The sequence below is a fragment of the Prosopis cineraria genome, unplaced genomic scaffold (genome assembly GCF_029017545.1).
Source record: "Prosopis cineraria cultivar Desert tree isolate PC_DT_omini unplaced genomic scaffold, ASM2901754v1 PC1797, whole genome shotgun sequence".
NCBI lineage: Eukaryota > Viridiplantae > Streptophyta > Magnoliopsida > Fabales > Fabaceae > Prosopis > Prosopis cineraria.
The window spans coordinates 4,048-19,032 of NW_026557122.1; the positions used below are offsets into that span (position 1 = coordinate 4,048).

At 38.1% G+C, this 14,985-nt stretch overlaps 2 protein-coding genes across 4 annotated transcripts; both read right to left on the reverse strand.

Annotated features, from left to right (window-relative positions):
* Positions 1–249: 249 nt before the first annotated feature.
* On the reverse strand, positions 250–10,365 carry LOC129300894 (nuclear pore complex protein NUP1-like). 2 transcript variants are annotated; one of them, XM_054939496.1, is made up of 8 exons: positions 9,946–10,365; positions 8,020–8,078; positions 6,887–7,092; positions 5,542–5,755; positions 4,661–4,966; positions 4,485–4,562; positions 1,086–1,775; positions 250–898 (listed from the first exon to the last, which is right to left on the reverse strand). In XM_054939496.1, the coding sequence occupies exons 1-8, from the start codon at positions 10,226–10,228 to the stop codon at positions 455–457; spliced, it is 2,280 nt and encodes a 759-aa protein (XP_054795471.1). In that variant the 5' UTR covers positions 10,229–10,365; the 3' UTR covers positions 250–454. The 2 variants fall into 2 exon arrangements, with proteins under 2 accessions (XP_054795471.1, XP_054795470.1); XM_054939495.1 differs by lacking the exons at positions 6,887–7,092; positions 8,020–8,078; positions 9,946–10,365 and adding an exon at positions 6,179–6,409.
* A 2,200-nt stretch (positions 10,366–12,565) lies between these two features.
* Positions 12,566–14,694, reverse strand: LOC129300893 (uncharacterized). Of its 2 annotated transcripts, XM_054939494.1 has the most exons (4): positions 14,539–14,694; positions 13,806–14,450; positions 13,088–13,260; positions 12,566–12,869 (listed from the first exon to the last, which is right to left on the reverse strand). In XM_054939494.1, exons 2-4 carry the CDS (start codon positions 14,406–14,408, stop codon positions 12,743–12,745), a joined length of 903 nt encoding a protein of 300 aa, XP_054795469.1. In that variant the 5' UTR covers positions 14,409–14,450; positions 14,539–14,694; the 3' UTR covers positions 12,566–12,742. The 2 variants fall into 2 exon arrangements, with proteins under 2 accessions (XP_054795469.1, XP_054795468.1); XM_054939493.1 differs by lacking the exon at positions 14,539–14,694 and having other exon boundaries at positions 13,806–14,531.
* Positions 14,695–14,985: the final 291 nt, after the last annotated feature.

Here is a 14,985-nt window from a genome sequence, read left to right on the forward strand (position 1 = left end):
GTTCTGACTGGGCCACACAAATATAACGAACTACATGACTTGCAATGGTTTTTTAGGTGGATAAACTGCTTTGGAATCCTAGGTCAAAATCCGAGGTCCCTGATACAAATTTGCAGGCAGGTCAGGTTCGTGTCGCAAGACAAAATACTTCTACCGACGTAATAAGAAATCACCTGCTTATCAATATTTTACATTTTAGTCTTCCAACAAGCCCAGCAGGTCAGTGGAAAAGACAATAGACAGACTCAATTGTAACCCTTCAAAAAGGCTTAATTTTTAATTCACTCGTATCTTCAGTCGAAAAACAAAAGCAAGAGTGCCTGTACAAACAGCTAAGAGGATGGGCAACAAGAGTATTAAAAAAAAAGCAAAGAAAGAAAGAAAAGAAAAGAAAGCCTATTAGCCTGAGGGAAAAAATAGATCGGAAAACTTATGAAACCTAAATTCCCCTGTTTCAGCAGACGGCATTCGTACCAAACGAGCTAAATGAAAGCCTAGCCTTATCATTGGACCCAAAGCTGAACTTTATGTCACCAGCGTCATTCTGAACAGCAGTACTGCTTGTAGAAGGGAAAGAGAACACTAGAGCTGGACTTGATCTTTTGGATCCAAAACTATATGAAGGTTCAGTAGCAATTTCTTTTGATTGGCGGTCACCGCCAGTGGAGAACGATGGCACGATGGATGGTGTAGGTGGCTCGGAGAATACAGAAGAGGCAGCAGAAACCGGGAAGGTAAATCCTGAGCTTCTATCAGATGCCAAGGTCCACTTTGGCTCAGGCTTGTTGATGTTAATAGATGGTAATACCGGTTTTCCAATTGAGTAGTTGGACAGAGGTATCTTCTCTTGAATTTTCACACTAGGCTGATTAACAGATGAGACAATCTTCGATGCATCCTGCACAAAGATTAATAAATCTAGAAAAAATGTGATGTCTTTTCAAAAGTAAATCAAGGCACAACAAGAATCATCTTCAATAAATTGAAAACCATAAAGTAACAATTTCCATGCCCATTGGAAAAAAAAAAATGAAAATGTCATAATACAAATAAGAAGTTTCCATGCCCGTCAGATGATTGAGTACCTCTTCAGTAGATTTCATTGGAAAATTTTGGGCGCCATTAGTATTTTGCAAGGACCTTGCATCACTTCCAATTTTCAGGAAGCTACTGCCAACGTTGATTCCAGATGGCAAAGATGTTGCATTGTTGACATTGATAGATTTATCAGCACTCAAACTATCAACATGGGAGCTCCCTTGAATTTCATTTAGAGTGGATTTCTTTCCATCATACCCATCATATTTATATGAATTGGCATCTTTTAATTTCAGAAAGCCATTATTTTCATTTGACAAGACACCATTGGCATTAACAGAAGACTCGGGATTCTTCCATTTAGTGGCCAGATTCAGCTCTGCAGATTTCTGTTGAGGAGTGGGAGGATTTCTATCAATATGCTCCAATATTCTCCTAGCCATCAAACTGGTATGCATGTGCACTGTTGGAAGAGCAACCCCACTACCCTGTGGCTTGTTATCTAATGAGTGGAATTTATGAGTGTCGCCAGTCTTGTCAGGTTCCAAATTCTTTGTAAAAGCAGGCAAGAAACCTTCATGAACATCTGAACTTTCCCTCCTGGCCGGGCCATTCAGAGGTGAAGGTGTGTAAGCTGGCCTTCTTGAAGAAGATTGTGCACCAGCCTTGTGCCTAATTTGACGGATGGGTCCAACAGATCCATAACCACCCTCAAATGCATCAACTCTAGATTTATCCTGCATAACGTAGTTAAGCAAACTATCTGACATACAATAAACTGAAAACAAAATAAAAAATTAACAAAAACGCAAAAAGTTCAGTCAGAGATATGAAACTCTGTCATACACTCCCAAACGACGAAAGGGGATGTCAGTAAAGCCCACTTGCATGTTCATTGTATTTGATAGGTTAGAATGGCTTTAAACTTAGCATGTGACACCATTCCAATTTCTCATGCTAACTTATATTATCAGAATTTAACATGTTAAATGAAAACAGAAAAGAGTCTCATTTCCTATTCAGCATTAAGAATTACGCCAGTTTATACTTCAAAAGATCACCAAGACAAATAAGAACCTATAGCCTCAACATGATATACGTTTTTAATAATAGAAGAGAATAGAATAGATGTAGAAAGAGAATAGGAGGAGAGAAGAACAGATGAAGGTTTAGAGTAGATGAGAGACGAGAGGGTGGAGAGGAAGAGAGAAAAGAGAGGTGAGAACTTTATGAATAATACCGAAGTCTATTGATCCACACACCAATACAATGAAACATAAAAGTATTTATATAATTGTTGAATTCACCCAACGGCTAATAACCAACGGTTATAACTAACTAATAAAATATCAAAGTTACAAAAACATAACAATACCCCCCTCCCAAAAGACCTTTGCCCCCAAAGGTCATGCTGAAATATTGGGGAAAAAAACATTAAACTCTTAAAAGCTACTGTCATTGCTCTCTGTCACTGTTCACTGCGACTGTACACTGCTGAATAAATGGAAATAATGAGTTGAGCCCAAAAGCATTTTTAGTCAACCTCCTCTGTACCATAGAACAACAAATAAGTGGGCAGGGAAGAGCTGAAGACAAAGAAAAGCCCAACAAGATAGATTTTTCAATGGGTTGATTGTAACATCTTTGAGTGACATTGGGCCCAAGCAATTATCCCAATTCAGAAGCTGGTTCAGGTTCAGTAAGGATGAAAGGTCCAGCTTATGTGTCTGAAGCTTCCACCTACATGGCAGAATAGCTTTTGACTTTTTAGGACCTAGCCACATGACATTCTGAACAGAAAAATCAGGGAGTAGTTCCTTTTTTTTTTTCTTGAAACTTGAACCCATGTATTGACTATCGGTGTTAGCTGCCATCCACTAAAACTACACCCACTTGATATGAAAGACAGCTGTCTTTGACCCATGCTCCCATGTGTGCAGACCCCAAAAAAAACCCACTGAAGCTTACTCTCACATGCCCTCCCTGCTGTGAAAAGTTCACCCAGGTTCTGTAGCTGTGAGAAGTCTAGAGTCTTTAAATGGGTACGGGTAAGACAAACACACGTTGATAAGAAGACAAAAAGGGGTGGTGATGATGGAGCAAATAGCCATGAAGCATTTGAAGTTACAGAATCGACTGCAATGGAGAAACCAGCAAAGACAGCAACGATGACACCCAAGGAACAAAGGACAGCAATGGAGAAGTTTGTGGTGGCGGCAGAAAAAACGTAAATAGGTAACGATGGGTTGATCAGAAACAAAGATGAAGAGAAAGTTGGAACAGAGTGTGGCGAAGGCTCAAGTGGCCAACATTGATGTTTCGAACAGTGTTTGGTACCCAAACTAAAGTCTAGACTGACGGTTTTACCCACACCAACAGCTAAAGAGCTTAAGGAGTCATGTTTAGAGATGATTGAGCCTACTTTACTCTACAACTCGCACAAAGAAACCTTCTTGAATCACTGCAATCATCTTGCAGTTCTTGCCTTGTTATAGTTACGGAATCCTTTGAATGCCATTCTTGGCTTGCTGATTCCCACAATCTTGTAGAGGTGTACCTACTTCATCCTTCTCCAAAAACTCTTGTGATCGATAATTATCTTGAAGTGCCTGTGCCTTCTTTTTTATCTGACGCATTAGCATGATTTCTTGCATTCTTGCAAGACTTCTAGCTTCTTGCATCATTCTTGGTTTGAAGAGACGCACTGGTTCTACAAGTTCTGGTTTAAGCCCAGCCATATACGCAAAAGCCAAATATTTTTCTTGTAATTTTAACTTGCTGGTGTGGCTATCAAAGAATTCATTGAATTCTTTCACACTCCCCTGCTGACGAAGCCACATCTAGTGGTCATCCTCATATTCTTGGAATGAATGGTGTGCCATGGCCGAGGATGACCGGCTCTGATACCATTGATATACATTTGTAATAATAGAAGGGAATAGAATAGATGTAGAAAGAGAATAGGAGGAGAGAAGAACAGATGAAGGTTTAAAGAAAATGAGAGACGAGGGTGAAGAGGAAGAGAGAAAAGAGAGGCAAGAACTTACTAAATAATACCGAAGTCTATTGATCACACACCAATACAATGAAACATAAAAGTATCTATATAACTGCTAAATTCACCCAACGGCTGATAACCAACGGTTATAACTGACTAATAAAATGTCAAAGTTACAAAAACGTAACACAACATGTAAGATAACATTTTTTTTTTGGTTCTTTTTCCCCTTTTGTTCCTTTCTTTCTATTTTTTGGTGAAGGGATAACAAAGTTTTTCCTTGTCATTGAAAAATTAAAATCTTGAATTTGTTCATATTCCGACACATCAAATAAACCAGAAAACGAACAAAAATCCAAATAGAGTCTGGTTTAAAAATCCTTCAATTAACAAAAGAAACATCCCTATTTAAAGACAATCAAGAAATAATTGGTAAACCAAAAGATACCTGCAGATACAAAGTAGTCTGTGATTGATGGAGGGGAGTTGATGACATATGACTGTTATTGCCTTGCACGTGAATTGACTGGACAAACAAAACAAAATCATAATTCCATAAACAGAAAATCTTTGAAGCATCAAAGTAAAAGGTGTAAAAGGTAAAGTTCTTCAAACAAAACGTACCCTGGACTTGGATTTTGATAAAATTGTTCTAGAATAAGGCGTTCTGGGGAAGTTATGAAGGCCATATCCCCTACTTTGGCTTAATGGTGTTGTGTAAGAATCTTGCACCATGACACCTGGCCAACATGCTGACGTCTTTGGTGAAAGTGATGGAACATATGGCTTTATAGCAGCTTCATTACCATGTAGCATGCCGCTTTCAACAGTGTGGACTGTGCTCTTAGAACTGGGGCCTACTTCAAATGCACGGGAACCCATATAAGCCTTTGCAATCTCAACTGGTGAGGCACCAATATCATCTTGGACCTGAAAGTCATTTATATGATTATAATATAAACTCAATGATTAGGGCCATCTGCATTAGAACTCAATGAGTCCCAAGAAAAAATAATAGTTTTATGGTAGTATTAAACTTACACATCTGCAGCTTTTCTCTCTCTAATAAAAACTACTTAATAGGATGGTAAATCATTTCTGAGTCACAGTGGAAAAGTGTGACAAATAAGCAATCCATATCTACCCTATTTTCAAGTACTTTAGTAGTAAAACATGAACAAAATGCTCAGTTTGTCTCAAGCATCACCTAGATAGACCATGGAAGAATGTATTAATGGGATAGGGACAATGTACAGTGTTTTGAATCGCATGCTATCTAGTGGACAAAATAATATTTATGGAGGCAATCACTGCAACAAACCCCAGAATAGAAGTCCAAGGTTCTGTGCTTGTCAATATTCGAGGGCAGTTACCAGTAGTTTGAAAACAAAAGTGCAGTTGAACCATTAATAAAAAAACAAATTGAAGATAATTTTTCTTTTAGACAAAGATATTGATCTTCCAGCAAATGTCAATTATTTATAAAGACAAGTTGCAGTACCCACCTTTGACCGATCAAGACGTGTTGAGCTTCCCCATAAAGCTCCAGTCAAGTCTTCGTGTTTTTGTTCATTTGATATGTTTGGATCATCATGTGACACAACAATTCCTTTGTTGTCATTTCTAACAGTTAGGCTAGCGTTTTCCTCTCCTTGTACAACATTAGGAAGCTCACTTGCCCTCAAATTTATTATCTCCATCAAACGGTGAACCTCGTCTCTGCATCAGAAGGACAAAGTTTTAGGCATGATCATGATTTAGGAATCATTATAACAAATTAGTAACACTCCTCAAAGGTTTGATAAAGCCATAAATTCAAAACTTCTCCAAAAAAGAAACCTAGACTAACATGCAAGCATATTGAAATGGCATCAATTCCTAACATGGTGGTGTCAATTAAAAAAATAAAAAGAATTAGAGCAATGGAAACTTTTTTTGCCAACAGCAAAATAAAGAATATAAGGACGCTTAAAGAGGGTTTAACTATGAGCAAAAGTAGGATTTGAAATTCCAAGATTCCTCAAGTAATATCTAAGCCTTTGGGATGAATAATTAGATCTAAAGTGTGATTGCCAGGACAAATTTCTGAAACTAGCAATCCAACCAACATAAATAAATACTACTATATCAATTAAGTTGTACCTCGAAAATCTTTTCCCTTTTACCAGTTGCTCAATTTCAGATAGCTTGTTGTTTTCAGATTGCTCTCCTTTTTCATCCTGTTTATGCAGAACCAAATCACAACTGCTGCTCAGTTTATTATATCTTTCACCAGTACTTTCTGTTTCAGCTGATTTGGTTGTCCCATCCTGCAAAAGACTTAGCATACTCACGAAAAATGTAAGGGGCTAAGGAAAAGCTTCCAAACTCAGTATGATCCTTGCCTTGTGCAGGAGGGAAATCTGGACAAAACACACAAATCTATAATGAGAAGACCAAAATAATTAATGACCAGTCACAATGACAGAAATGAACAAGGCTGAGCCAAGGAGCCTCAAGAGCTAGATTTTTTTACTCATTTTTTTTATTTCTTTTTCACTTCTAAATGTAATCTCCTTGTAGTAGCTTCAATTATCTTAAGTCTTAAAGCTAAAATAATAGCCAGAAAAGCAAAGCCGTTTTTTAGAGCAATGGAAACTTTTTTTGCCAACAGCAAAATAAAGAATATAAGGACGCTTAAAGAGGGTTTAACTATGAGCAAAAGTAGGATTTGAAATTCCAAGATTCCTCAAGTAATATCTAAGCCTTTGGGATGAATAATTAGATCTAAAGTGTGATTGCCAGGACAAATTTCTGAAACTAGCAATCCAACCAACATAAATAAATACTACTATATCAATTAAGTTGTACCTCGAAAATCTTTTCCCTTTTACCAGTTGCTCAATTTCAGATAGCTTGTTGTTTTCAGATTGCTCTCCTTTTTCATCCTGTTTATGCAGAACCAAATCACAACTGCTGCTCAGTTTATTATATCTTTCACCAGTACTTTCTGTTTCAGCTGATTTGGTTGTCCCATCCTGCAAAAGACTTAGCATACTCACGAAAAATGTAAGGGGCTAAGGAAAAGCTTCCAAACTCAGTATGATCCTTGCCTTGTGCAGGAGGGAAAAAAAGGTAGAGAGGGGCAGCACAGATGTGATAAAAAGAACTTTGTTGATCATCGAACAACTTCCAAAAGACGGAGATTTCAGACAAATTCATATGAAGATATAAAAACATTAATGTGAAGGGGGAAGAAAAGGGGGGAAATCTGGACAAAACACACAAATCTATAATGAGAAGACCAAAATAATTAATGACCAGTCACAATGACAGAAATGAACAAGGCTGAGCCAAGGAGCCTCAAGAGCTAGATTTTTTTACTCATTTTTTTTATTTCTTTTTCACTTCTAAATGTAATCTCCTTGTAGTAGCTTCAATTATCTTAAGTCTTAAAGCTAAAATAATAGCCAGAAAAGCAAAGCCGTTTTTTAACACTACATGTAGCATCAGTAAATCTTGAGAGTTGAATATAACTGGGAACTTCTGCCAAGTAGCTTTCCACATTTTCAACCTGAAAATCCTTAGAAGATTTACTCAATTTGAAAACAGGATTTTGTTGTATTGCAATGACATCCAAGCAACTATCATTTCATTAAGTATTGACTTCAAGATTCAACCCAAAAAATTTTTCCCATGGCAAACATGGAATTCTATAATGAGCAAAGGTCACTAATCATCAAAATTAGAGACAAGATTATTAAGCATAATTATATTGAGGAGACATAAATCCCCACAGGGATTGCATTTTATCTTACAAAATATAGCAAAGAATATACCAAAATGAATCTGCCCCAAACCATGTTAAGATGCGTACACAAGGAAGTCATACACAGGTGTATAGAGCAAGAGAACAAAGATAGTGGAATGCAAAAATTGAGAAGCAATATGTTTTTCTAGTTTCACATGAAGCATAAACATAGAAGATAAGGCCAACTTCTTACATGTAAATCACCTTCCTGTCTGTCATCCCTTTGAGTTTCTTCACCTGTCAGCCATTTACCTATAACAGATGAACAACTTCATTAGAAAAATGTCTGCAATGAATCAATGAATAATATAGGCCAATTGACATGAATGGTGGTCATAGTATTTGCTATGCCCCTAGAAGCTTTCACATTATCTACAAGCTACATGCAAAGGAGCACCAAATTATAATCAAAGGCATAGATGTACCAGATGATTTTACAATCACTCTGGAAACAGAAATGATGAAGATATTTTGCCTAGGACATCAAAAGCAGTAGCTTGAGGCAAACTTCAGGTCTATATCTCTTATAACTTATCAAACATTTTCTTCACTTAAAAGGGAAAAATCAGTGCCATGAATTTCAAGCCACCACCATCACCAATTCCATTCAAATACAGAACATCAAAGCAGTCATAAAATTATTATTTCCCCTAGAGCTCCATATTTGATGTTATGCAAATCCACATGAAGTCCTAGGCCAGAGATAAATACCAAAATTATAAAACTTTGTATTGGGGACTAAACCATAAATAGGTCTATTAGCAAAGTTTACTCTGCCACATATAAAGACATTGAAGATATTTAGTGCCAAGATCTTAACTGCAATCACTAAACAAGTACTCCAGCTCCTAAGAACATTGGATGCACCCACTCCAAATTTATTTATTTCTTAAAATAATAACAATTTCATCTCCTAATAAGTATAACACTTTCAGCCATTCGTATTCTTATTCTATACGGAAAACACTACCTCCTTCACAACCAAGAATACAAAAATCACTGTCAGTTCATGCTCATAATGATGTTGGCTAGTAATGAAGGAATAACCCACTTCTTACCCTCCACATGCTTTTCCCCTTTTCCATATAAGTAAACTGTGATAGAAAGAAGTCTCTAACTTGGAAATTTAAAAGCAAATCAGCTCTTGAATCTTAATAATTTGAAACTAAAATCGGCATGAATTGACTCCAAATCCAAACACTTTGCTTATGTTGAGCCAACGAGCTTTGACATGACCATGCCACTATCAGCCATGAGTAAAGACATCTAAGATCCATATGTATAACGAAAGTCATAAAATTTGGCATAGGACCATTCAAGGAACAGGAAAAAAAACCAAGAGGAGAGGATACCATGACACAAGTGAAGCAATGTTACTCTAAGCAGCAGGATCCACAAGGCTCCTTGTCTGGCATTTACAGTCATTACTCATTATTCAATTGATAAAATTGGCAATAATTTAAGGGGGAAAATGTTCATCAACAGTCACAGTCTATGCTTCCGGCATGACAAAGAAATGACTCTCTAAAATGGTGCTCTTATGCGTGTTCTTCCAATATGTTCTGCCATCAAGATTTATGACATAAATGCTTCTACACCAATATTTCTATTTTCACGTCCATTTCTAATTTCCATTAAGCATTCCAGTTCAATGAAAGGGATAAGCGGTAGCCATAAAGATTACAATAACAGAACGCATGCTCGTGTCTGATTTAGAAGGCAAGCTTTATTTTAAGATAGGTCCAGCGTGTTGGGTGTCCTTCAGTAATCGACAGTATTCAGCCATATTTTTCATTGATACAGTTTTGACAAGCTAGTACTGCCAGCCAGCATGATAGGCATATAAAAATTAACTTTTGGAACTTCGCCATAAGCTCAATTGAAAATAGGATAAAGTTTGACAAGATACATCATTAAGGGAACGAAGACGAGTGTATGCATCTGAGAAAACATTCTCGTGCAAGAAGCAAAACTACCAACAGTATTTTAAAACCGGGGGATCCCGAAAGGCCAGTCCCCGTACTTGACAAATTAATATCAGTCACCAAAAGAACAAGCACGAGAATGGCAAACAGACGAAAAGGATAGTAAAGGAATGGCAAATAAAACGTTAGAAGACCTTGATCCCCGTCGGCACGAGTAGGGCCAGGAAGAGCAGGGGCGACGGAGGTTTTGGAGAAGAAGGAAGGGAAAATCCGCGTGGCTTGGCCAGCAATGAGACGGCAAGCAGGATCCATGAGCCTCGAAATCCAACGGTGCCGAGAGGTTTCCGGCGGCCGCGAATAAGGAGTTGCGGGGGGTTTCCTCGGCAGCAATCTCTTCACCTTGCCCCCAGCACCTCGCTCTTGTTCTTCTTGTCCTCCTTCATGGGTACCCAGCGGAGTGATTTCATCCCTCGCCATCTCTCCCTCTCTCTGTGGGTATCGGAGATTTGGAGGGAGAGAGGATTTGCAGCAAAGTAGAAAGGAAAATCGGTCGGTGAGGGAGTGAGAGTGAAGGTTAATGCGGCGGCATATGATCGAGTTGCCGCGAGGCGCAGGGCGTGTCAGGCACTGGGGTTCATGAATGATGGGTCCCATCTAATTGGAAATTACATTTCGGGATTCCACGAAGGGCGTCGGGTCCCACAAAAGGACTCTCCAAAATTTGCGTGAACACAAAAATTCATTTAATTATAAAATGATAGTAATAAATTTATATCAGAAGTTTATATTACCTTGATGCCTTGACTCTAACCCGTTTTACACCATATTTTCATATCATTTTCACAAGGGCTGGACTTTAAGATTTGATAAAAAAATGATATGTAGGGTTCTTAGGCTTGAGTTTTTTGGGTTGAGTCCATTAGGATTTAACCTTGAAAGGTTTAGGTCAGCCTTTTTTTTTAATTTCCTTTTTTAAAAAAATTAAATAAGACTAATTTTAAAATAAAATAAAATCACTTAATTTCATGGTTTAAATTTGTAGTGCATTTTAAGATGTAAGTTTGATTGATATTATTTGAAAAATATTTTTTGTTTGATGTGATTAAATTTCTTAATTTTTTACATGATTATAGGAACTTAAATTTGAAATGTCAAATTTATAGTGTTTGTATTGTATTTGTTATTTAGATTTTAAAGAATTACAATTTGGACTTCAGATATTATAACTTATATTTGTATTTATTAATTTTATGTTTGAAGGAAAAAAAATGTTGTTTTAAAGAAAGAGATAGAAACGGGTTTACAGGCGCCCTTATAAATGATGCTTCAGCTGTGAAGCACGCTAGAAAAGTGTTTCTAGATATGCACGAGATATGTAGCCGTGGTCAGAGAAGCAGTGTGATCTTTTATCAATGTGTGTGTGTGTGGGGATGTGAATGATAGTTTTTAAATAGGAGGCGGCTATGATCTCGGCGGCGTGGCGTCCCCAGAAAGCTCGTGGAAAGGGAAGAGGAATTCAAAGTGGGTAGCTTGCAGAGCAGGTTAATGGAGGATGGCATGGCATGGTTAGGATATTTGTATGTGTGGGTTGGCAATGGCGTGGGAGACAGGACTGGAGGTTCACGGAGTAAGGCGGAGACAAGGTTTGTGGATTCTACAGCTGGGCTCAACCTGTGTTGCTCTCTCTTCTGAAAGCCTTTGCCTGTCCTACACAAACAATGAGCCCTCGCCTCTATACACTTTTTGTACTTTGTTCTTAACTTAATTGAGGAGGATGCTGATTCCTCCCCTCTATAGTTCCCAATAAAATTTAAAGCCTGCCTGAGTAGTCCCCCCCCCCCCCCCCCCTTTTTTTTTATAACAGCCTGTCTGAATAGTGAATATTCTTCTTTGCTCCTAGTTACTTTCAACATTTTATCAAAATCAAGAAAAACCATAATTCTCATTAATTGTCTCTAAAAACTGAGCAATTTTTAACTCTATCCCTATTAACTAGTTTAAAAATAAAATACTCTAACATTTAATTAAATTTTCAACATTTAATAGAGACTAAATGATAAAAATGAACGTACTAATCATTAAAATATCTTATAAATAGAATCAAAAATAATACTCTCTATCTTATAAGTAAGACAGGAGAAGAACTAACTTAAGCTGCTATTGCAGATCGCAAAAGTTCCAGTGTTAACTATTTGTCCAATCAAACAGCAGTAGTTTCTTCTCATTATACAATGCGTTAAAATGCCCAAAAGGTCTTTGGGCCAAGACTCTGAGAAATGGCCCAAAAGGTCTAATGCTGAATGCAAACAGCGCCAAGGAGAAAGTGAAAAGACGAGTCGGACTTCGCAACTTCATTCCCCCCAACTTGCCAACATGTAAACTCAACTGTCACCATCCTAACCATTTTCAAAACCGGAGTGCCAATGGTTCCATTCCTTGTACAAGGTGCACGTATGTGTACCAAAACCCAATAATTCATTCATTCCCACAAAGTATTAAAACCAACAGATTCCACTTGCAAAATAACAAAAGCTCGTGAATTGGCACTAAAACAATTACACGGCAGTTTGATGGTTGATAGCGTTTGCAGAGAAAATATTTGCATTTCCCCCGACACTCCTACAATATTGTAGCTCTACTCCACAAAATATATGTAATCACTGGTATCAATCCAACATCGCTTCGCATGTTTAATCTATACTTAAGTTAGAACTAAATAAATCATCCCTTGGATGTGTGCGTTTGAGCAAGAATTTAGAACTATATGAAGCTTTTCGAAATACATGCATCAGCGGATGAATCAGAAGGACAAGGTAAAGAGAAGGCCTGCCACTTTTTTCATTATTAATCGAAAATCGACCTTTCATGCAACCATATACTGAACTGAACGAAAAACCGTTACATCTTATTTGGTCGGCCAAAAATTACAGGGTTAAGGTAATATAGACAAAGTGAGGTAGTCGTATGGTATTAACTACAAAGACATGCAACTTAAGAAGCAGCAGCCAAGGGAGCTCTATGGAGAAAACCAGGAGTTTTTTCAGAACCACCTTCTCCCACTACTTCATCCTCTTCTTCTGCATCCCAAAGGAAATGAGCGTAGGATGCTAGAACATAACTGCATTCACGAAGAAAAGCTCGGGTTAATTCACAGAATGACATAAGCTATTGAGCAATAGTTTATTCACAGCATCCTTTGCAAATTAGATAATTTACTATCCAAGGTTACTCCAATAACATTATCGAACAGAAGTTTGTGTTTATGATATATATGTGTGGGAAAAAACTCAACCAGTAAAAAAAAAAAAAAAAAAAGCAACCGCGGATGATTCTTACCAGTCATCTGGAGCAGCTTTGACTGCTTGATCATAATAAGTTTCAGCTCTTGAAGCATCCTTTTGACCTTCCCAAATCAACTCTGCATACATGGATAGTACGTTTGCATCACCTGGGTTTGCCAAAATTGCTCTGCTACAATACTCTTCTGCTTTAACATAGTCTGCACGAACCTGTCACCATAACAAATCAACATGGTAAGATCAAACTATGCGGATTGCAGCACGAGGCATTGAGATATATGGACTACAGCTAAGGAAGAAGAACAAACATGAGAGGTGATTCAATATTCAAATCTTTAACCCGGCCTCGTGCGTAGTATATTAGACACAAAAAATAATAAAACTGAAGCTTTGAAGCGCTAGAAAGTTACAGCTTTTTCAGCTGTAAAGTTTTGTGAAAAGCTAGGACTAAATAGCAACGATGTGATGAGAATTTATCTCACTTCGGAAAAATTTCAGGGTATACAAAGAAAGATCCTTTTTCATCATAAAATTATTTCATCAGAACTGGAGAACTTAATCACCGAATAGGCAGAAGAATACACGACGAGCAATTACCAATGAATTGTGGTTGAAAAGAGGACAGAACAAGGCAGCTTAAACCTCTCCTTCAGTATTTTATTAAAAAAACAGAAAATTATACTGATTAACCTCAAGCAGCAAATAGAAATATCATACAGGAGACCAAAAACAAAGCCAACAGAAACTTCACTCACCTCTTTCAAGTACTTTGCGTAGTTGCTAAGAAGAAGCGGATTCCCTGGATTTGCTTCGATCATTGTCTGGTAATACATGTCAACGCTATCGTTGCCATGATTCGAATCCCAGAACCCCGAACGCCCATCTTCTGTGTCGTCCGATCCACCGCCTCCGCGTCCACGACCAGTCCTTCCATCACCACCACCAATCTCGCCTCCAACTAAAACACTCATCGTGTCATCATCCATGGGACCAACCCCACACTCCTCGTCCAACTCAGAAAACGAAAACAGTCCACGACCAAACGACGCCGTTCTGGAATATGCACTAAACCCTTTCTCCACCTTGCTCTCCTCCTCGTCTTCAACCGGGAGCCCACCAAAGAGCTGGGTGAACGGTTTCTTCTTGGGCACAGACAGGTCCCGCAGATCTGTCTCGGACAGCGCCCGCGTCATTTTATTCGCGGAATCGTCCATCCAAGATAAGGAGCTCGACGAGGCCGACAATGTAATCGAGCGATTTCTCGGAATCTGATGAACTATTTCCGGTTCGGGGGACGAATCCTTGAAGTGAGGATGCCATGAGTTGAGAACCGGCGTCGATGAGCTACGGAGCAGCATCGTCGTCCTCTACGAAATACGGGATCTGATTCCACTGAATACCTAAAATTTCAAGATTTAGGCGGAAATTAGGGGAATGCTAACCCCACTTTCACCTAGAAACCTATTCTAGAATTAGGAACTGGAGTACCGAGGGAAAAGGCCGCGATCTAGTTTTATACTGGGAGAGATGGTGGCTCCGCCAATCGATCTCAGCCGTCGATTCTTCATGAAGCGGACACGTTGAATTCTGTAGCGAGTCCCACGGCCGCAGGAGACTCAAACGAAGGGAAGTTCATAAGTCAAGAGGTTTTTTCACCAAGCAAATTAATTTTTGAGAATGAATTTGCTCTTTAACCTTATATTCATTACATAGCCTCTTAATTGGAATTGATAGAAGGCTGGGTAAAGGTCATAAATTAAAATTATCGAAGATGTTATCTATTGACAAGTTGACATTGAAACAAGTTTCATATCAAAAAATTTTGGAATGGTTTTTTTTTTTCTTTATACTCGTTACATTTACAACAAGTCTCACGTCAGAGGGTTTTGAGATTAGCTTGTACTCATTACATTTATAACAAATCTCACATCAAAA

What these genes read in the sequence shown, in the direction of transcription:
- LOC129300894 (XM_054939496.1), bottom strand. Translation starts at nt 10,228, where the DNA reads ATGGCGAGGGATGAAATCACTCCGCTGGGTACCCATGAAGGAGGACAA. An exon ending in GACAGGAAGGTGATTTACAT is followed by an intron (nt 7,093 to 8,019) that starts GTAAGAAGTTGG and finishes GCTTTTCCTTAG; the next exon opens with CCCCTTACATTTTTCGTGAG. An exon ending in AGACTACTTTGTATCTGCAG is followed by an intron (nt 1,776 to 4,484) that starts GTATCTTTTGGT and finishes TACGTTATGCAG; the next exon opens with GATAAATCTAGAGTTGATGC.
- LOC129300893 (XM_054939494.1), bottom strand. Translation starts at nt 14,408, where the DNA reads ATGCTGCTCCGTAGCTCATCGACGCCGGTTCTCAACTCATGGCATCCT. An exon ending in ACGCAAAGTACTTGAAAGAG is followed by an intron (nt 13,261 to 13,805) that starts GTGAGTGAAGTT and finishes TTATGGTGACAG; the next exon opens with GTTCGTGCAGACTATGTTAA. An exon ending in AAAGCTGCTCCAGATGACTG is followed by an intron (nt 12,870 to 13,087) that starts GTAAGAATCATC and finishes TCGTGAATGCAG; the next exon opens with TTATGTTCTAGCATCCTACG.